The following is a 22451-nucleotide window of genomic DNA, read 5'->3' as shown; positions in this document are numbered from 1 at the left end:
CAAGCTGAACAATGCCCTTGTGAGCGTGAAGGCCAAGGGAGACCTTGGTTCTATTGGTACGAGTTTACCTAGGATGCTGTCTCTGGTTTGTTCAAGAGAGACATTGCAAACTTGGAGAAGGTCCAGCGGGTGGCCACCAGGATGATTAGTGTGCCACAAGAGTGATTAGCACGTTGGGAGACTTGATATTTGGAGGACAGTTCAAGGAAGTTTGTAGAGGAGGGAAGGTTTGGAGAAATTGCATCAGTCATCCAATACCTAGAAAGCAGTTGTGGAGGAAGAGTTGTTTTCTCTTTGCAAGGGTGCGTGGTGAGAGGAGAAATTTCATCTGGCTATATGAGAAAATCTGTTGGAAATACTGAACACTGGAGTAAGTTCCTTAAAGGCGTCGTGGAATCTCCCTGACTGGAAGTATTGAAGGCTCATCTTGGCAGCATCTCAGCTTACCTGATACAAGTTCCTGTAAGGCCTAATCAAGTAAGGTCTGACAGAAGGTTCAAGACCACATCATTTCCAGAGATCTTTTCCAACCCAGGCTGCCCTAGGATGCTACGGCTAGAGCTGTTGGCAGTCATGGCTCTGGGCAGAGACTGGGCAGTAGCAGAGCTGTCTAAAGTCTGTTTACAGTTACTGACTTAGGCAATTAATGGAATATTTTAAATACAAATATTAGATTTTCAATTTTTAAAGCTGAACCAGTAAGGAAAATTAAATTAATTTGCCTTGCTTTTTTTATCTTTCTTCTTTTCAGTTGTTTTGTAATAGAAGGTAAAGGAAGATCTACCGATGTGAAGAAATTAAAAACACAGGCGTGATGCAGTCAGAATTTTAAGATCAAAATTTAAACTTTGAACTAAAAGGATAGTGTGTTTACATTTTCACTTTGTTCATATATATAAATATATATATGTAGTGATGCTTTATGACAATCCAGCAGCAGTTAATCTGTGGACTGCGTGTGTTTTACAGGGCCATTTGCTTTGCCCGCCAGGTAGTTGAGATGAAGCTTATAAACTTCTTGGTTCAGCTGGCGAGATCATGTAAGATGCCTCTCAGGTAGAGGACAGAGCAAAGACATTTGAGATACTGTATTAGTAAAGCTGGGAGAAATTATAAAACTAAAGAAATGGGTGTCCTACAGCAGAGGGCAGAGAGAGCTGTGGGCAGAGCTGTAAAGGCAGATTTTGTGAGGCAGACACTGCCTCAAAGAGGAGGTACATACAGGATGGGAATTTGGGATATTTTGTTGAACTGATGACTTCAGAGGCCCTGCATGCTCATTTCAGTTCTGCGTGATTTGATTCCACATAGCATCCATCTATTTTAGATATTTCTGTGTCGTCAGAGTATCTGCACTAGAAGCAGAGTAGCCAGGTGGAGTACTGATATTTATTCTTTGCGTGTGCACGTTCTGGGAGGTGTTGGAGGAAACAGGTATGTCACAAAGAGCTGGGTGCACTTCTTACCCTTCCCTAGTCTCTTTTTGTGCACCTCCTCAGCACGGAGTTTGCAGTAGAATTAGAAATACCTCTCTGTGCACGAGGATCTGGGCTACAGAGCTGGATTCACCGCATTTCCAGCTGATTTGTCTGTCTTCTTTCAGGAGTCTTCAGTTAATGGCGGACAGCCCTTCTGAAAGTTGAGCTAGTACTTAAGAGCAAAGAGGGAAGGAAAAAAAGTGATTTTAAAGTAGTGAACACATATGCATATGTCTAGGGTTTTTTAGCAGCTTTTGATGGTAGCCCAAGCAGAAATCATTTCCCTAGAGTTTTCTAGTCTCTCTTCTTCTGTGGCTGTCCTGCAGATTACTTTGGTGTCTCTCCTAAGAGAAGGCTCTTTTAACAGTCTTAGAGTTTTTCTGTGTTCACAGGTCTTTTTTTCTCCTAGTTGACCCATGGGATTGCTTGAGAGAAGATGACATTTAAAAAAAAGATTAAACATTCTGGCTTTGTCCTGTAACTGCTTAGCATGTACACAGATGATGCTGTTGAAAGTCAGTCTTCTCCACTCCATCTTTTAAGTCAGAATCCCATTAAAGCCAACAGTCTAATCTCATTAAAACCAACAATCTACTGTAATCATCTTAAAATCTCCTCCAAAACAGCTTTTTTTTTTTTTTAATAAACTATCACAATGCAATTCCAGGTATATTATGAATTAATATTGTGCCAAGTCCTTGTGACTCATCCTTGCAATGTACACTGGCAGGAAAATCTGATTCTGTAATTAAAGATTTCTCACACCTGTTTTCCAAATAATTATATTGCTTCAAAATTTGTTTCCTCATCAACTGAGATGTAGCCCCATGCACTAATGGAACAACACAATACAAACTGTGCATTGAATATATCATTATTACACATTACATGGGCTTTTTCTGAGGCTTCAGTTGCAGACTGTTAGTTCTTCATAAACATTAATTCCTTGGATATTCCCTAGCATCTGCTGGTTTTGGAGGATTCTTACTGGCCTTTTAGAGGAAGGTGGTGGTGAAAGACATCTTGAAGTTAATGTCTTGCTCATCATGGGTACTGAGATTGGGAAAGCTAGGGAAGGTTCTTCAAAGTTCATTTTAAAACAGGAATCCAGTAGTCCATAATTCTGAACATTGAAGGAAATCACTCACACTTGAAAGCCCAGAAGATGAGAAATACAGAAAAAAAAGAGGTTTTCTTGAGCACATTTTGTGTTTGGGGTCTTGACTAGTCCATGAGAACACCTGCAGATTGCTCCTGTGAACGCAGTTCTCCCAGGCAGTGTTCTCCTGCCTTCACTGAAGGATCACTTTTTTTGTCCACAGGGTTGCTTGCCTGATTTGTTAGATAAGAATCCTTCTGCCTTATCAGAAGTAGGGTTCTCCATACACTTAATTATTGTTATTCTGCATATTCAAGAGAGCATTTCATTGTGCATTGTTGTGGTTTAGTCCCGGTAGGCAGCCAGACCCCCCTCCAGCTGCTCACTCACTCTCCCCACAGTGGGCTGGGGAAGAGAATCAGAAGGGTGAAAGTGAGAAAACTCATGAGCTAAGATAACGACAGTTCAGTAGGGAAAGCAAAAGCCGTGCATGCAAGCAAAGCAAAATAAGGAATTGCATGTGCTCAGCCATCCCCAGGCCTGCCACACCCCATCACCGTAACGGTGACTTGGGCAGACAAAGCATCACTCCGAACGTCCCCCCTTCCTCATTCTTCCTCCCCAGCTCTGTCTGCTGGGCGTGAGGCCGTACGGTGTGGGACATCCCTGGGGGCAGCTCTCCCGGCCGTGTCCCCCCCCGACTCCTTGTGCACCCCCGGCCATGGCGGGTGGGGCGAGGGGCGGGAAAGGCTCAGCAGAACCGAACACCCCTGAGTCGTCAACACTTTTCAGCACAAATCCGAAGCTCCATGCAAGCTACTGTGAAGAAAACTAACTCTATCCTAGCCAAACCCAATACATTTATTTAAAGCTGTTGCTGCTACAGAAGAATTCTTGATGATCATTTAGAACTTCATCTTTGGTTGATATCATCAATCATACTGTAAACCTCCCAGGGGCTGTGTTGAGGTTGTGCTACCTCTCTTTGTATTATTTTGACATGTTTATTTGTTCATGTTTACATGCATATGTTGATGAAGGTCACTTCCAGCATTTCAGGAAAGCTAAACTGAAATAATTAAAATGGAATCGTGTTGACTCTGCCTTGTGTAAACAACTGAGTTGCTGCCATGGTTAGGACGCTAATGCACGTAGCTTGTAGTCCTCTGCTTTTTGAGCTTACAGGGTAAATAACACAGGAAAGTAGCTGCTGTGCAAATAAACCAACATTTTGTGTCGGCTGCAGTCATGTACATTATCAGCAGGTTCCACCACCATTTAGTAGAATGTGAAGATGTACTGAGATTCAGGGACTTTGGGATCCTTGCCAGTTTCTTTGTATTCTAGTGGTTAAAGATCCTGCTCTTCCAGCATTTATTACTCCCCTCCTGTGCATCTTCCCTCTGGCTTTTTGCAGCTGTAGGAGCATGCTCTAGGCAAATAGGTACATTTTCTGGAAATTCTGATAAGTCTTAATAAATCTATATTAATTGTGTGCAAAAAGCAATTTTTACTCGAGCAGATCTGGGCAGGCTTTAAGGGTAATGGCAGGAGGCACACACTGCTAAGCTCAACCTCTGGCTAAATTTCTGATCTCTGCAACATGGAGATGCTGTAGCTGCTCATTAACATCAGCAGAACTGAGGAGAAGATACTGTCTCTGAACCTTCTTATGCAAGAGGTAGACATTTTAGCCTAACTTTTTCAAAACCATTTAGTCTAAAGCAGACTGGAAATAACTGGCTTTCAGAGCTGAAGTTTGGCAAATGTATAGGCATTTGAAAATAGGGTCTTATAAATGAGAGAAAGTGAAGTACAAACTTAATTGTAGCAGTTGTTACTGATGTCATCTGTAGTGCCCTATAAGCAGGAATAGATAAAATCTAATTAGACAGAAAATACTACTAAGATTAAAGTTTGTGGGTTTTGCTCTGTTGAGCCAATAGAGAGAAGAGACCAGAGCCAAACTGCCATCTCTGAAGGAAAAATGGGTCTTACTGAGTCACCAACCACATTGCACAAATCTAACCCATACTTGTCCCTAGCTTGCTTGAGATCTTAGTTTATGGAGAACAAGACTCTAATTCAACTGTTTTCTATAAAGCAGTGCAGCACAAAGAAGCATTCCGATGACACCTGTCCAGGTTATGTCCAGATAAACTTGATGGACTTGTGCTGTCTGAAAAACTTCTGTGTTTTCTTATTATGTCTTACTTGTGGTGAGTTAGCACTACAGTTGTTTATAGCCTTTATTTGGAACACCTGTAAGCATTAACTTAATTTCAGGTACTGCTAATCTAGAGCAAAATCTATATACTGCATTTTTTCCCTACGTTTCTAACTGCATTTAGACAGTGAAGGATGACTGAAGTCTGTAGAAATCTGTGTATGTGTGCATTTGTTTCAGAGCTGGGATATGTGATGTAGTATCTGGTTTGATTTGAAGACTAGCACTGTTACATGACCACGACTTTGGTGGTCCAAACTTCCAGTGCTGCTTTACAGACAATTAAATATGTATGTATATTCCCTTACGTGTGCAAAGCTCTCTTATGTCTGGTTATTTGGGTTTTTTTTGGGGGTAGGTGTTCTGGTTTTGTTTTTATTTAATGACCATTTGTTTGTGCACACTGCATTAATAGGGGTATGATGAAAATGCAGCCTTGTTGTCTCATGTGAAACCATGAAAACAGAATATTTCTGCTGTCAAATAATTTTAGGTATTGTTGGGCGTTGAGTTGAAGAGGCACTGAATACGCATAAGATATTTTGTGACAGAATACTTAAGTTTGCATGGGAAAGCAAGATACATACAGATAAATATACATTTTCTTGGCAATAAATTTGCTTACTGTGTTTCTTCAGGTGAAATAGTAACTTGGTTTTTAGGGAGTACTCTTGCTGTAGCTAATGAAAAAAATGATTGCAGAAAAGATGGTTTTGAATGAATCATCTCAGTAATTGTACAGAACAACACATTTAAAATAATCTGTATTTATTACAAGATACTTAATGATGGTGTTTGTGAATTATGTGGAGTGGTTTGTGTACGCAACTGCAGATCACTGGGGATTGGAACTCATGCCTAGAATAAACTGCAGTTCCTGCATTTGCCTATAAGCAACCATTCAGAGAGCTTTATAATTTTCCCACTGTTCATTTCTACACCACCAGACTGTAGTTGATTCGACACCTGTCTGTCAAGGAAAGGAAATCCAACCCTCTCGTCTAATTTCTTCTGTTTGTCATTTAAACAAATATCAGTGAGGGATTCAACAAAATGCCGTGTTCACACAAACAATGCGTAAAATACTGTGTGCTTGTTTCATCCTCATTCTAATATCAAGTCCTCCCTCCAGTGGCTGCTGTAACAGCTTTTTTACTTTGTCAAAAAGAACAGGAAATTCTCTCTCTCAAAGCTAAATTCTGATTTATTTGTTTATTTATTTATTTTAGTGCTTCCAGCTTGGCAAGTGAACCTGTTACCTACTCTTTTGTGAGTGGCAGGGTCTTCATCTGTTAAAGGAAGAAGAAGGGTATCCATTGTAAAGACTAGAATGCCGGGGATTCTTGGTTTCCACATTGATTTATCTGATTAGGGCATGAGGGTTAGTTTACCAAGGTAAACCTGTTCAGATAAATTTTATGTTTCTTCCCTTGGGTAATAACAAGTCTTTGAGCACCTGTATGTATTTTTTAAACTGCATTAAACTACCTGTCCCCAGTTATGAATTTTCAAATGTTGTGTGGTGAGGACCACCCCATTTGTATGACTAGAATAATTTTCTTCTGGACTATCACAAAACACTATCACTGTCATTTTCTAGCACTTCTAGTAATTTTAACTGGAATGGGTTAGGTTTTTTCCTAAATGATTTACTAGAATGTACATGGTTTTGTGCTGCAAATGTACAAACTAATGATGGACAAGATTTTGTATTTGGGGATCTTTTGTCAGTGGAGCATTTGGAAACATCAGAGAAGAGTCTTTAAAACCATCCACATGTGTGAATTGACATTTGAGTCATTTTAATATTTACATCAACTATGTTACACACTAGAAAATACAAAAAAGTCTCTGAGGTTTTGCTGTTATTTTTGTTGATTACTTCTGTTATGAGTGCTAACATGATTAAAGTGTTAGCCAAAAGATGCACATTTTAACTGAATCATGTTGAGTTGTGTCATAATTTAACAAGTACACATTCTAAGCAGAGCTTTCCTGGTGGAGTTGTGTCTTTAAAAGAATTTTGGCAGTGTACTGTCATTTCCCATCAGCTTAATCTGAACAGCCTTCTGCAGAGGAAGCTGTCAGTCTCCCATAGGTCCAATTTGTGGAATGGATTATTGAACTTCCTTGAACCCCAACTTAAAAAAACAAACAAAACACCCCCCCACCCCACCCCAACCCTCTCCTTAGTTAATAACTATCACCCCCTTAAATTGCTGTGTTTTTCCTTAACCTTCAGGAAAATGTCATGTCATGGCTTTCTCTAAAGACAGTCGAAAAATAGTCTTTATTATGCTTTATTAGTTTTAATTTTTTTTTCTGCTGCCTTTACAGTGAGCTGCTGTTACCTAAAACAATTTGGGGTTCTTTCTTACAGGTCTAAGTATTAGGGAGCCAGTAGTACTGTCGGTGAATCCTATTACTCTTTGTTTGAAAGTTACAAATTGCTACAGAGATCCAGTTCATGTGAACTCATCTATGATAAAGTATACTGGGGAGAAGAATAAAACAAATTGTTAATGACTGACAGATAAAACAAAGAACCGGAAAAGATGAAGGGGAAAAAGAATTCAATGCACAGAAGTCTTTATATTGAGAAGGAAGAAGTGGTGATTGTGATGTAGTTTTCTCCCTTGGTGTCAGATTCAAGATGAAAGGGATTGCAGTTATGAATGTCTGGGTTGCCTTCTGTGTGACAGGAGAAATTCAGAAATATTTTTCACGTAAATTCTCACCTTCAGTATATTGGAAGTTCATTCTGTACCTGGACATTTAAATATTTCAGTGCTGATAATGTATTGTAGAAATCACAGTGGTTTGAAACTGCTCCGTGTAATTTTACTAAACCAAAACTGTATAGCACAGTGAGGACAATAAAGTGGAGTTAATTAGTGAAGAAAGTTATTAAAGATTGTGGATGTTCTGTTGATTTATGTTTTGTTTCTTCTTGTGGGTTCTACTTCGGACAAAATAATGTGTTGCTTCTCCAAAAGGCTTATCATTTACTGATGTTACCTTACAATCACAAAGAAGTGTCTATTAGCTATGTGTCCTTTTAGGATTAGGGAGAAGTTAATGTTCATTCTTCTGAACTTGAACCTTTGACCAAACGTGATGCTGCCGTGTGTGTCACACTTTGTTGTTAAACGTCTTGATCCAGGATAGTGTGGTGAGACTTTAGAGTGTCCAGTATAAGTTTTGAAGGATAAGAAATAGAATTTAATTTTACCTTACATATCACAGGGTTTTATAATACTCGGGGAAGTTTTGCTTTTAGAACAAGTTCTGTTATTTTGTGATGTTAGCAGTAGCAAATGAGATCTGTTGCAGCAGAAGTCGATAAATTAGTTTATTTCCAATTCCTGTTGATTTTCAGATTGTCCTTCGAAGATCAATGTACATTCACCTCAGTATTTTAAATCTGTTGACAGTTTGGGTAATGATGGCTCAGCTCCAGCAAGGAGGCCCAGATGAAAAAGAGAAGACTACTGCATTAAAGGGTATGAGTCTTTTTGCCTTTTTTTAACATATATTGACATTTCAGAAACAATTATTAAGGAACAGAAAATAGTTTGATACAACTAACTATGGACTGGAATCTGGGAATTGTAGTACTGGAAGTTACTATTAGTCCATCTCTGCTAATGCTTTTTGTCTAATGGTGTGTCCATTATCAGTATTTCATAAGATGATATGAAAAATAACGATCCGTGGTAAGGAGTAGCAGATTAAGATACCCATTAATTTTTAAATTTTTTCCAAATTATCCCTTGAGAAAGTTGACTGGTGCTTTTGTGTTCTTAGTTTCTGGGATTTATCATTTAATTTTTATGCCACTTATGATTTATAATTATGCAACCATATAACAGCTTTTAAAAATCTCTTTGACTAGGGTGTTAGCAGGAAAAACATTTTCAGGACATTGATTTCCATGCTGATTTTATAAAGTTTCTTTGTACTGCTTGGTTTTTTTAAAAAATAAGTGACTTAGCAGAGTAATTTTCTTGAGGAAAAAATAAATAAATTACATCTTTTAGATAGTTTTTTTTTCAATATTGGAAGTACATGGAGTTGGTTAGACCTACAAGTAAGCTAACCAAGCACGGGATTAAAGTGGTTGCATCACACACTTACTCTCTAAATTGTCTTTCAAGAGAGAAGAAGAATATACCTTGCAACTCCAGTGTAAAAATTGGATTTCTACCGAAGTATTATTAGAAATATACGTTCTACTATACAATGATAGTAGATGGTGTTTCTTCAGTTGCAGGTGTTTTTTTGTGGAATGTTTGGCGAAAACCTACATGGTGCTTTTTTCAAACCTTGTGCTAATTCTGTCAAATTAGTATATTTTGTTTGGAAAAGCAAAACTCCCATTTTTATCCTTGGCATTAATTTGGTATCCATGAAGGGTTAGTGTCCGAGAAATACTCCACATAAATGAAAACTTTCTGTGAGGGTGTTGTTTTCTTCATGTGATCTAGTGAACAACCGTTGAGCTATAGAAGATCTCCTGCAGATCAGTTTTGGGCTCTGTTGGATTAGTCTCGAATTGAGTTGGAGAGTCCAAGATCTTTGGCGAGAATGGTGGATCAGATCGGGAAAGAATCTCAAAGTTATAAGAACACTTTAGCTAATTTTAAGTTGAAAATTTGCACAAAAAGAAAGTGTCCGTGTTGGTGATTGGAGCACACACCAATTGCAGCCTTCCTGAGAGACTGATGGAAGCTGTAAATCATGACAAGCTGTACGTACTGCAGATAAGCTTAATGTAGTTCATATACTATCGCCCTTGCTGCTCAGGAGATGGATATTTTATTATACAGTTACTGTCACTTCTGTGTAAACACATTTCCAACTAGGTCACAGTAAGAAGACATGAAAACTCTGTTGAAATTAAATTCTAGAGGTGTGGTGTGACTGGAGTCTCTTCACCAAGGAGACATGCTGAAGGCTGCTTTGCTACCTTGGCATTGTGAGAGTACAGAGGAAGAAGGGGCATGCTTTCTACATCTCTGACAAAATTCTGATCTTTTCTCCTGTTGTTTGGTTGAGGACCAAAGCAGCTGCCCAGAACTTTCAAGGGACAGTGGACAAGGACAAGCACATGATTGCTTAAGTGAATTGAATGTCATGGGACTTACTATTAAATAGATGTGATGTAGAAGTGAGCTACGGTTGAGAAGGCCACATTTAGAAGTCTTCCAGTCAACACCCGATGTGGTATAGCTATTTAGATAGCATAGAGATGCTCAGGTACCACAGTACAGGTTGGAGAGATGTTGAACTTCAGTGTCCATACAAGATGGCCATTGGTCCTCCGGCTTTACCCGGCAAAGTCACATAGAGAAGAAGCAGCTGGAGACAATCATATGGACACTGGAGTGAATGTCATTGAACCTGAAAAGTTATGAAAGAGCAGGCCAAGAAACTCAAGAGTGTTGAAGCTAATTTTCAGTACATTTAAAAGAGTGTAGAAATTTCAAAAGATTCATTTACCAATACTAACCTTAGGCAATGTGAGTAATCTATAGGCTTGTCACTGGCTTCAAGATGAAGCAAAAATAGTGGTACAAAACCTATCCAAATGATGATTTTAAGTAAATAAAGGATGGAAGTATAGTTATTGTCAAACAAGGTGAGTTTAAAAAAAAAAGTCTTTTAAAACTGTTTTCTTTCCTTTGAGCTACAGCTTTGGATGGTAAAGGTAGTAAACCAGTATACTTAGAATACTCGATCCATTTCCTTGGTAATACTTGGTATCTTGATTTCTGAAACAGTCATAGCTCAAAGTCAGTGTAGCCCTCCTGAACTGAATGTTTGTGTGGTCTTCAAATTCATATAGGAGAAAGCAGGAAAATGCATTCCAGTGGAATCCTGCTGAATCATTTTTTGATGATTTTTTATTAATAATCAGAAAGTATATTAAAAGGATAGCGTTGGGTTGTGTGGGTGATGAGCAGTGAGGAGAGGGGAGGTGATTATTACCTGTGTATGCAGTAATTGTTAAGTAGTTAGATGCAGCGGTGTCCCTGTGTGCTTTCCTCTGGTCACATGAAAATCCTTTGTCCTGGTTAATTTTTCTTCTCAGTATCTCGAACAGTGCTGTGTTTTGGCTTCAGTATGGATTTGCTACAAGAAAACTGTTGATAACGCTGATGGTTTCAGTTGTTGCTAAGGCTTCAAGGTCTTTCCAGCTCCCCGTGTCCTGCTAGTGCACAGGAAGCTGGGAGGGAGCGCAGCCAGAGGGCCAGGCCCAAACTGGCCAACGAAATATTCCCTATCATGTAATGTCGTGCTCAGTATATAAAGGAGAGTCGGCCGGGAAGGGGGGGTTCTCTCTCCGTTCTGTGACTGAGGTCTGGGGATCTTGGCTTCTCAGGGATGGCTAGCCAGGAGCAGGCTAGGCGTCAGTCATCAGGTGGTAAGCAGTTGCGTTGTGCATTATCCATTTGTACTTTCTATTATTTAATAACATGGTTTTATTTCAATTATTAAACTGTTTTTATCTCCACCTATGAGTCTCCTTACCTTTACCCCCACCCCGGGCGAGGGAGGGTGAGAGAACAGCAGCGTGGTGTTTGGCTTCTGACCAGGTTTAAACCACAACATTCTTAAATCTAGGGTGAAGAATGCAGCCCGTACTTATTTTTTAGTGGGCCTTCATTAGTGGATGCAGGCTTCACTAGATTATATCATCCTGGTCTGAAAGGAATGTGTATGTCATGGCGTGCTATAAAATGGATGGCAGTTTTCTCTACCTTGAGAGTTATTAAAGGAGGGTGGTTGAGAGATAACTCAGTCTGTTTGGGTATCAAAGGGAAGGTTAGGGAGTGTTGTGAGCACGCAGCTGGTACCTGCCTGTGTGATGACATGCATTTGATAATCTGAGCTCTTCAAGGAGGCAAACAAGAATGTATCGATGACTTGATATTGAAGCAAGATATGGATCTTGGCTTAGTGTGAACTTACCAGAGACATACTTCTAACATTGGGGGTAATGAATCACTGAAACAAATCACTATGTCTTTGGTGGCTTCTCTGTCCTTGGACATTTTCTGATCAACACTAGAGACAGAGAGGCAAATAAATAAATAAAAAGATACTGACATTGAGGCTCAGCATTTGAATCTGGAACGAGGTTTCCCATAATGAGGTCCTGTGTTTAGTAATATGTAGGATGTCCTTCTGCCCTTAGCATCTACAAATCTGAACAAACACATTTTGTCAGTGATAATAGTGAAATGAAAAAGACATAGCATGCATTATGTAATCTTTCTCTTCCTTTTTTAGATTTATTGTCTAGAATAGACTTGGATGAACTAATGAAAAAAGATGAGCCACCGCTTGAATTTCCTGATACTCTGGAAGGATTTGAGTACATTTTTAATGAAAGTAAGTCGTATATGCTTTGTGAAGGCTATACTTAGAAAAATGTTGAGAGGTTATCAGAACTTTAATTATGCCTAATAAGACCCTATTAGAATTTCACACTTTTCTGTTAAGAATAAAATTTTAAGCCTTAGTGTTAACAGACTTGTAAATCTAGCTAAGTAACATTTTTTTTATTTCATAAAACTGTCATGAAAATCCCTCATTTTATACAATACTGTAAGTTTGTACCATGCATACTTTATTACTTCCTGTTTTCTGTTACAGAAGTGTTGATATAAAAATCCTGAAAGTAATTTCTGCAGCAGTAGCATTAAAAAGGAGAATTAAAGAGCGGTCCCTCGCTTAAGAAATGTTTTACTTACTGAATAATCTTTATGCATGTTAAAAAGTTATTATTTAGATAATAACTTAGCCCTGCCATTTTGCCAGTACCAGTAGGAAAACACCTATTTATGTCGGTGGAAGGATAAGCAGTGTGATAGACTCTTACTCTTCTGGCGTGGGTCACGGTTTTGCATTACAGCAAAGTGTGTGATGACAAGTACTTCCAGTTACCTGAATCTGCGTGATAAATGAGTTAGTAGTATTTATAATTTCCAGTGCATACATTTTAAAATCCAGCTGAGAAATAAGCCTCTGAGCTAAAGTAATACCAGACGTCAGGAAATGGCTTTTTAAAGATTGTTTGAAACCTGTAGGACAAATGGGGACGTTTACAATTCTACTTCCTTGCAGTGCCTGTTCTGTGAACAGAGGAACTTTAGTTTCTAAATCTGCCTGTCTTATATCTTCCACTTTTAAAGAAAAAAAAAAGAGCTTTCCTTTAAATGATAGTCATTTATGCAACACTTAGCTTTTTAATACCCTGATGGCTTTCACAGGAAGGTACTTAGAGACTAAAAGTGTCATGAAAGTGATGCTCTTTCTTTGATGGGAGGGGTTCAGCTCTGTCACTTTTCAGCTCCTTATTTTTAGATCTGCACAGTGTCTACTGTCTTCCTTACTGACTTCAGAGTTAATGGTTCATATGTGGTTGATAAAAAGGGCTGAAATTTGAATTTTGGGGAATGATGTTTTAGAATTATGTTATTGAATATTCCATCACTAACCTCACAGCCCGAGTGATTTCCATAGAATGCAGCAAAATCTATTACCCATGTTACTGGTCAGCAAAGCAAAAAGGTCTCCCTTTTGCTTTTGTACATTTAATTCAAATGTTCGGTCCTGTACTCTTATGTCATAATCATGCTTCTTTTTATGATAGAATAGTAAGGAAGATTTTTATCAGATTTAAAGAATTTAAAGAAGACAAGGGTTCTACAAAGCCAAAGGAAAAATATACCAGATATTTGCTCCACTTTACTTGTGGAGAGAGCAACTTTGCATACTGTTGAATAGCATACTTGAAGAGTAGCTAGCTGAGAAGAAACAGCTAAAGGTAGAGTTATGATGGAAGTATGTGAAGAAGGATATTTGGACCTCAGACAGGGATATAAAGTAGGGGAGAAGTATCTCCCTGGTCTCTGGTATATGAGGTAAGACAGATCTGGAAAAAAAGTCAAATAAGCAGATAAGCATAAATATTAGAGATACCAGATCTTAAATATTTTATTTAAAATGTCAAGAATCAAAATATAATGGTCCTGAAGAGGTGTGAACTAAGTTAGAAATTTTTTACTATTCAAGAGGAAACATTTTGCTGAGAAATCTTACTTTCATCATGCAGACATTTCAGCTTTCAAAGGAGGTACTTGTACGTATTCCTGGTTTTAATGTATCTCTGATTTACTGTAATTTTGTGATGCTCTGAGACCATAACTTTGAGCTTTGTCTGATAAGCTGAACTGGTGAGGTACCTGTTTTCTGCAGTTACCTTCTTATTTGGTTGCCATTTTATTTTTATGATTATTTTAACGCTGTCCGTGTCTTTGTCTGTGGTTGGGTATGCTGCTGAATTTGCTACAAGCCAAGCCAACTGCAGAAATTTGCATTGCAATCTAAGGACAGCATGTGCTTTAGGCTCTGATAGAGCATTCTCCTTTGTTCTACTGTCGTAATCTCAGAGTACTCTGAAACTAAGAGCTCTTACTTGATTCCACGGTGCCTGGGAGTGGAGATATTTACCATAATTGTGGACATAGGTTTTCTCAGATTAATTTGGAACTTTGTTAATCTTGAAAATAAAAGTTTCCTTTCCTTCCAGCCTCCAGGCCAATTTGTACTCACATTTCTTCATAAATGCAGTTTGTTTTGAAGTTGGGTATTTGTAGCTACAGTTTGGCCACCTAATTGACGCTGCAGATCAAATATTAACTGCTACTGTTTACATTTCACTCTTAATTCGTAGCAGACGTGCAAAGCAGTTTGACTTACCTGCACGTAATTTCACTGTCACCACTTGTGTGTAGGCTTACCTAGCTACATGCACCATTCAAGGGGAATGTGTTTTGTTATGCTACAATTGTTTTCCTTCAGAAATGCTGTAACCAATAGAGAAGGAATTCATAACAGACCAATTTTTAGATGTATATTTCTTTTAAAATTTTCAGTGATTAAATTTATCTCGCTTTTAATGAAGTATATTTAAATCTAATGCTTTTTTTTTTTTATACAGAAGGGCAGTTGAGACACATCAAAACTGGGGAGCCATTTGTTTTCAATTATCGTGAAGATTTGCATAGATGGAACCAAAAGCGCTATGAAGCTCTTGGAGAGGTATATTAATTGTGTGCATGCATGCATGCGTATATATATTGGTGTGCTGGTTTTTGTTATATTTCTCTATAGAAATGATACTTTTATATATATTAAGAAAGGTGTAGTGAGGCTGAAGTCATTTAAAAAAAGGTATTTTGGGATTTGTTGCATGTTAATGCTCTAACAGTCATTTCCATTATTTGCTGTATAGCTGAAGATGTGATATAGACACAGTTTGACTTTGTGTGTTCATCTAGATTACACAAATCAGAGAATATTGTACAGTGAAGGATTTTCTTTAACTTTCTTCTCCACAAGGCAAAGCACTGGGTACAAAACTGGCGTTTTACTTTCTAGCTGAAGATTAATGTATTGGCTGGTTTTCTCATGTTACCAGGAGATACCAGGAGCCACCTGTTTGATTAAGTAGAGCTCTGATGATTGATTGATTGATTGATTAAATATTTGTTGATGTATTAGATACTTGGATTCTACTGGTGCTTCCCAGGCTTTCTGCTGAGAGGTTGTGGATGTATTAGGTGTAGAAGTGACTGACCATGGTTCCTCTTCTATGTGAAAATGACTGATTTCAGTGACATGCTTATTGTCACGCTTCAGGAGTCAGACCATTGACTGGAGAAGAAAGGCATCCGATCTCAGTGAATGCAAAACAGCGTGTGCTGAGGGCTCCCTTCCACTGCCCAGCAGAAAGAGCAGCCTTGGCATGCTGACCTCTAGGTAGTCACGCTGCTCATGTCAGAGTGGCTTTTGGAGAAAGGGGGTGCACAGTTCTGTGCACAAACTAGGGTCTTTTTCTGAGAGGCTCTATCACATTGCCCAGCCGTTTCTGTTGGAATCGTTACGGCTTGTCATTCAAGAACTGCCTTTGCCTCATGGCTTGTCTACTCTCATTAGTGTTATTGTTTTAGTAAGGATAAAACACATTTATTCCCCACTTACTCTTTCTGTTGCATTAATTCAGACTACTCAGAGATATCTTTGATTGTGCATGTTTAGACATTTTGTCTTTTAAACTTTCTTGTTGTCACAGTTTAACCCCAGTGGGCAATTCGGCCCCCCCACAGCCGCTTACTCGCTACCCGCCGTGGGATGGGAGAGAGATGCAGAAGGGTAAAAGTGAGAAAATTTGTGGGCTGAGATACAGGAGAAAGCGTGTGGGCTGAGATACAGTTTAATAGGTAAAGCAAAAGTTGCGTGTGCAAGCAAAGCAAAACAAGGCATTAATTCACTGCTTTGTATGAGCAGGTGGGTATTTATCTTCGGGCTTCTTCCTGCATGACGGTGACCTGGGAAGACAAACACCTTGCTGGATGAAAACGCCAGAGGTGTCCCCTTTCCTTCTCCTTTTCCCCCATCGTTTTTTGCTGAGCATGACACTGTATGGCATGGAATATCCCTTTGGTCAGTTGGGGTCAGCTGTCCTGGCTGTGCCCCCTCCCAACTTCTTCTGCACCCCCAACTTGTACGCTTGTGTATTAAAAAGGAAACTAAAATCTCTGAAATGACAACCAGACCTACACTGTTGCAAAGTTAAGAGTATAAACCATCTTGATGGAGTTTCTTGGATGGATAAATAAGTATATACTTAAATTTATCACCAGACGGTTTCATATAGTTTCTCGTGGTGCCAAGAGTGCATTTGTTAAAGCTGAAGAAATACCTAATTACTTGGCCTTTTCCAGGTATAGCAGGATAGTCTCTGGGAACTTCTGTAGGCACAGAGCATACAAGCCTCCATTTCAGTAGAAGTACTTCATTCTGTCACAAAGAATGAATATTCTCAAAGAACTCCTGTTCTCTGAGAATAATTGATGAAATTATCCCGATTCTTAGGTAAACTCTAGTGGATTTTTGGTGGTGCAGGTTTTACTTTTTCACTCGGGTAAAATCAAACACCACTGCAGGCTGGACTGCTGTGTCCTCAGCAGGCTAGATAACGTGGATTAGTCTGTGTCCCAGTTCCTTGCTGCAGCTTGTGAGGAGGTTTTGTGGTGGAGACAGCCTTCATGCCTGTGAGACTGTGATGAAAAGCTACTGATGGCCTGGCCAGGTCTCTGCTGGGTGGTGCTCTGGGGCTAGCTTGGCCTCTCCATTCTTTTCAGCCTGGGTGCTGTGCTGGATGGGTGTTAGCTGTCCAGCTGTTGAGCTCTGCTTTGTCCTGCCACAGCTTTGTTACAGGGGACTGGAGAATCTTGCTTTTTACCTCCTCCTCATTCCTGCAAAAACTGTGGCAGGGGAGGAGATGATGCGGGCTACTACTGCTGCCGCCTCCCACATCCTTACACCTCAACTGTATGTTTTTTCCAAAGCAGGGAACGTCCTCCTGCCCAATCTGTTGCATTGTCTAGATGACTTGATACTTCTTCCATCAAGAAGCAGATTGGCACCTGTTGCATGGCCTGTGTGTGCAGACCTTTGTGTGTGCCTGTATTGTTCAAATATCTCCATTTTCCCAATAAGTGAGTTGGACAAGACACAACTCTAAAGATTAGTATGTCTCCGTGTGGGTTCCTGTGCCACCACACCTTCTTGGACATGTTTGGCAATGTCATCAGGTTCCTCATTCTGTACATCTGAATAGCGAGCGCCACGGCTTCGAGCCACAGGAAGCCACTTTTTGTGATTTTTGGTTGGCAAGGGGATGTGGTGCGTTCATGGAGTTCGTGCTTTACGTCTGTGATCCATCTTCTGCGTTTTGCTTCAGTTATAGTTTTTGTCATGCTCAGATCTGAGTGATCTTTGAAAACGCACTTTGTTTATATTGGTGGGTAAAAAGGCAAGGAAAGCGTGAGGTCAGGAATCTGACAGGGCGAATTGGTCTAAGTTGTTTATTTCTTTTATCTTTTTAGAGAAAAAAAGAAACTGATCTGTGTTTCAGTCTGTTGTCTGCTAGGGGCTTGATACTACACAGTTCTTCCAACAAGCCACAAATTTATGAATGCACCATTGTGTGTTTTTGGCACTATGGGTGTTTATATAGTTATCTGAGAACGCAGGGGACACTGACCAGCACGACCCTTGGCATTTGTTCACATAGATAAAACCTTCTTTTGTGCCGTAGATTGGTGGGTCACGGATGTAGATGTTGAATAGTACAGAAGCAGTATATTACCCTCTGATTAGTTGTTCTATATTCTAGGGTAAAATGTGTTTAGCAAACTGTGATAGCTTAAGAAGCAGCAGCTCCTACCATTCATAAGGTGATGTAGTAAAATCTGGCCATAGGCCTTTGCTTTGAAACATCATCCTTTGGCTTTAGGAGTTGTCTCATACATATTTGTGGCTGAACGTTTAGGTAGCTGGACATACAGTGAGATGATAAAGTAGCTGGACTTGTATCATCAAACAGAAGTGGCTTATGTATTCAGTGTTTCCATTGTTAGCTCAGTCGTTGTATGCTGGTTTTCTGATTTTTAAAGGATATACCCATCTTGCCCAAGGAAACTTTTTTTTTTTTTTTTTTTTTTTAACTGTACATACGTATTGTGGGCTGCTTTTACTGCGTTTTGCTAATTTTAAGAACTGGTTGTACTTCCTGGCCTTGTGTTACAGCACCGTTCTCTCTTTCTTGCAGCATTAATAAATTTCCATTTGGTAATCCATGATTTTTTGCTGTTAAAAGTCATGAATACGCTATCTGTGATGTTCTGCCATTACTCTGGCTGTATGGAAATTGATTCTTCACAAATTACAATGGTTCGTCAACGTCTCCACTTCTTACATCTCTTTATTCTTCATTCATTGATCTGTTATTTCAGGCACACAATTTGTTCTGCAGCCTCTTGATATGTGCTTCTAATAGACAATTTAGTGAACTGTTCATAATTTTGTGATTCTGGTTCAGTCACTGCTATTGCGGCATTGAATTTTGTGGAGAGCCTCTCCATTTGCTTTTTAAAAATTAAAATGGCAACAGAAGTGCACAGAACATGGTGTTGCAGCTGCTTCTAACTGCCGATTAATCCATGTGGCAAGTTTGAAGTATGGCTGAGAACAATTTTGTGACAACAGTTCAGTTGTTGCGGACGTACCATTCCAGTTCAAAGTTGAAGTATTTTGGTTTTTTTCTGGCCAGGAATTATGGAGATTTGAATTCTAGGTTAAACTGCAGATTAGACTCACACCATGTACTTCTCCTTGAATTTTAAGTAGATATCTGTGTTTACTGTTTGTACTGCACTTTGAGTTGGTATGATGGCTGCTGAAACTGCCAACAGTCAGCTTCAGCCCCTGCTTCATCGTGATGTTGAAATTACCTGGAATTACAAAGAAAATACTACTAAAATCTCTTGCCTTTTGCCACTCATATAGGTCGTGTTGATAATGAAATTTAGTCTGAGAAAGGTAATATTTGCATTCTTCTTCCATAGTCTTACAGTAACCAGAGTACCCCCACCATCAGTAGGCAGTTACTGTCTTTCCCTCTGCACATCTTTTACAGCTCTAGCACTGGGTGATTATAACTCGGTGATTGTTTGGAGGTCATTTAATATTTGCAGATGTTTTTGTGAGTGCCATCACAAATGAAGAGACTTTTTACCTGTACTGACAGTTTGCTTGGATACCCGTGTCTTTAAAGAAGTCAAACAGGATTTGTAAATATGTAGATTATAATGAGGACCATGAAATAAATGCCTCTCCTCTGGTCCTGTTCGAGAACTGGTTTATGCCATCTCTTGTATTTGCAGCCTGTCTGACCTGCAGAAGCATATAAGCAGGCAGCAGAAGAATTGTGGTTATTTTTCACAGTTACCACACCATAGCACAAGAAAATACCTTATATTTATGTAGAACAGATATGGAAGGCAAAGAAATAGAACACCTAAGTCAGAAATTCCTTGCATGTTTCATGTATGGTAAGATACAGTTAATTTTACATCATCAGAGAAGTCTTGTCCCACTAAATAAATTGCTTTAAAGTGTGTGCACAATGTTAGGTCCAGCTCATCCTAAAGTAGATTAACCATCAAGGTTAATATTTGTGTGTGGGAAAAAAATAAGTATGTAGAATTATGACAATGACAACCCATAATTAAGATCAGTAAGTACTAAAATGGGATTTTTTTTTTTCTTTCCAGATCTCCTTTAAGTTAAAGAACAGCTTGGTCTCAACATAATTTAAAAAATAAGCGTTCACCTGCTACTAATTTCCTCCTTGGTTGCAAAGAGCATTATTTGTTTGGATGACTGAGAGAAAGAAGCTATTTACATAGCACAAATGAAAGCATAGAGCAGCAGAAGAGGACATGTAAGTTAATGAAGAAGGAAGCATTAAGTAGTCTGCATTTGAAAGGGTAGCTTCTTACATGAATAACCCAAAATCTGATGATAGGCTGCACGTGCACCTGATAGTACTTAAGGTCCAATCTTGCAGCCGAAGCTCATGTGAATAAACTCAATAGGTCTGATCTTGTGAATAAGGGCTGCGGGATCAAGTTCCAAATAAAATTTGCAGATGATTAGTAGAAATCCTTACACTCTAGTTTCCGTTTCTTTGCACAGACAGTTTATCATTAAACATTCCAGATTTTCTCTGGCTAGTGAGAATTTAATATAATAAAGTATGTGCTGCACACCATGGATTAAGCAAAATTATGTTTGTGTACCTTGACTTATTATAATGCATTTGCTGTTAGTTATTCGGTGTTGAAAAAAATCTGTCTTACTGAGAGGACAGAATAAATTGATAATGATGTAATATATATAGGCGGGTTCTTGGACATTTGCTTTCATGGGATGCTTGTTTGGCTAGGGCTTTTGAAGAGGTTGTTCTGTTCAAAGAGATTAGATGCCAAATACCTAACAGGTGTCTGTTGAGCGAGTGTGAACTGAATTTTTTCAGTGTCTTGTATTACAGTCAAGTAGGGGTAAACTTTCACGGGGCAGTAAAAATCCTCACTGAGAACCTAACGAACTCTTCCTGATTTTATGTCCTTGTTTCAAAGGCAGAGCGAAAGCATCTGATGGAATTATTTCTTCCATCCTCATGCTTGAAAGTGTTTAAATCCCATTTTGGGTGGTTTCCTTTGGAAGCAATTTGATAGTGCTGTTTCTGTGCATGTTGTGCCCCATCTAGTAATGACTGTTGCAGAAGGTTTTTGCTTTAGCAGAATTTTACAGTGGAGTAAGTGTCAAAAATATTTAGAGTTGTACTATTTGGAGAAAAATAGCTGAGCAGAAGAGAGACATTGGGCAAGATCTTTAGAATAAATTAAGGTGTGATCTCATTTCTTACTAGACAGAGAAGAATCCACGTGGAATAGAGACTTTTGAACGTACCAGTTGGAGGAAGAGCTTAAATAACACCTATCACTTGTCAAACACCAGGGTCTATATATGCAGTTCTTGAGGAATCCATGCCTTACTGGTTACAGGGTTTTTTGTACTCAGTTAATCATTTTTGATTTGTGATAGGTAAGTGTGAAACAGAAACATGCTACAAGACTCTTTAAGCAAACTAGATAAAACACCTAAAAATGGGGCAGGATATTGAATTTCTCTCTAATAGTGCCTGAGCCGTTCCCTAAGTTTCCAGTCCTTTTACTTCACTCATTTTTGAACCAATGCCTTTGATAGCAGAAAGAAAATGCTAGTAGGGGCAGCACAAAAAAAAAAAAAAAAAGAATCTGAATTATATATGTGTACTGTCATTAGAATTTTAGAAAGATTTCAGCTTTTAACAATCTGTTCATCTTCAGCGTTTCTTTTTGGGGAGCGAAGTAGATGGACAGACAGCAAGGATTGAAGACTACTTAATAGTACCTAAGGAAATTTAAATTTAAATATGAATCTTTGTTGCATGCAATATATTCATTTGCATATGCTAAACCCGCTTTCAAAATCTGCTGTTTGTGAAGACTTTTTACTGGAATGATTATGTCAGATGTGCTTCAGTGAACTCTTCTAGTTTGTAGGCAGCAACTGGCAGTAGGTTGGTTCATCACAGTAACATGACAGTACTCGAAAGGTTCAGAGATAGTTTCATAATTATTGTTAGCATGAGTCTTGAAAGAAATGATGAGCATCTCATAAACCCAGATGGGAATTTGTTACATTGTTGATAAATGTGTTGATAAATGTGTTTTACATTTTTAAATTGATAAACAGTGAAAAGCAGAGAAGATACAATAAGGCAGATGGTTGTTTATAAAGCACTTGCAAGTTGCTGCAATTCAAAGAATGGTACTAATTGTTAAAAAGAAGACAAAAATTGGAGTAGGGGGAGTGTTTCAATGAGTTAATCATGAGCTTTTTAAAAATAAAACCTTCAGCAGCTTTAGTTCAATTAGAACCATTCTTGCCATCCTGGGTTTATATGCAAAAGTTTAGACTCTCAGTTTTTAATAAACTTTTGTACCAACCATTTTCATGTAGCTGAAATTAAAAATACAACTAATCCACCTTTTATCTAAATGCATTAATTCCTTTCTTCTTTTTCTTGTTACGAAAAAAACCCCAAGATTTATCGCACAGAGAATAAAATTGAATTATCGTTGGTCTTATTAATCATTCCCACCTTTAAACAGTGAAT

General features: G+C 38.7%; 1 protein-coding gene across 2 annotated transcripts in view; it reads left to right on the top strand.

Annotated features, from left to right (window-relative positions):
* The window catches only part of FAM172A (family with sequence similarity 172 member A), a 261320-nt gene that overhangs the window by 9713 nt on the left and 229156 nt on the right, over positions 1-22451 (top strand). For both annotated transcript variants that reach the window (XM_026866666.1, XM_026866667.1), the window contains exons 2-4: positions 8184-8307; positions 12101-12202; positions 14817-14917. In XM_026866666.1, the coding sequence (XP_026722467.1) occupies positions 8202-8307; positions 12101-12202; positions 14817-14917 (309 nt within the window). In that variant the 5' untranslated portion in view covers positions 8184-8201. The remainder of the gene's footprint in view (positions 1-8183; positions 8308-12100; positions 12203-14816; positions 14918-22451) is intronic.

The sequence above is a fragment of the Athene cunicularia genome, assembly GCF_003259725.1.
Source record: "Athene cunicularia isolate RWA chromosome Z unlocalized genomic scaffold, athCun1 chrZ_part3, whole genome shotgun sequence".
Classification (NCBI taxonomy): Eukaryota; Metazoa; Chordata; class Aves; order Strigiformes; family Strigidae; genus Athene; species Athene cunicularia.
This window is presented reverse-complemented; position numbering and strand designations above follow the sequence as displayed.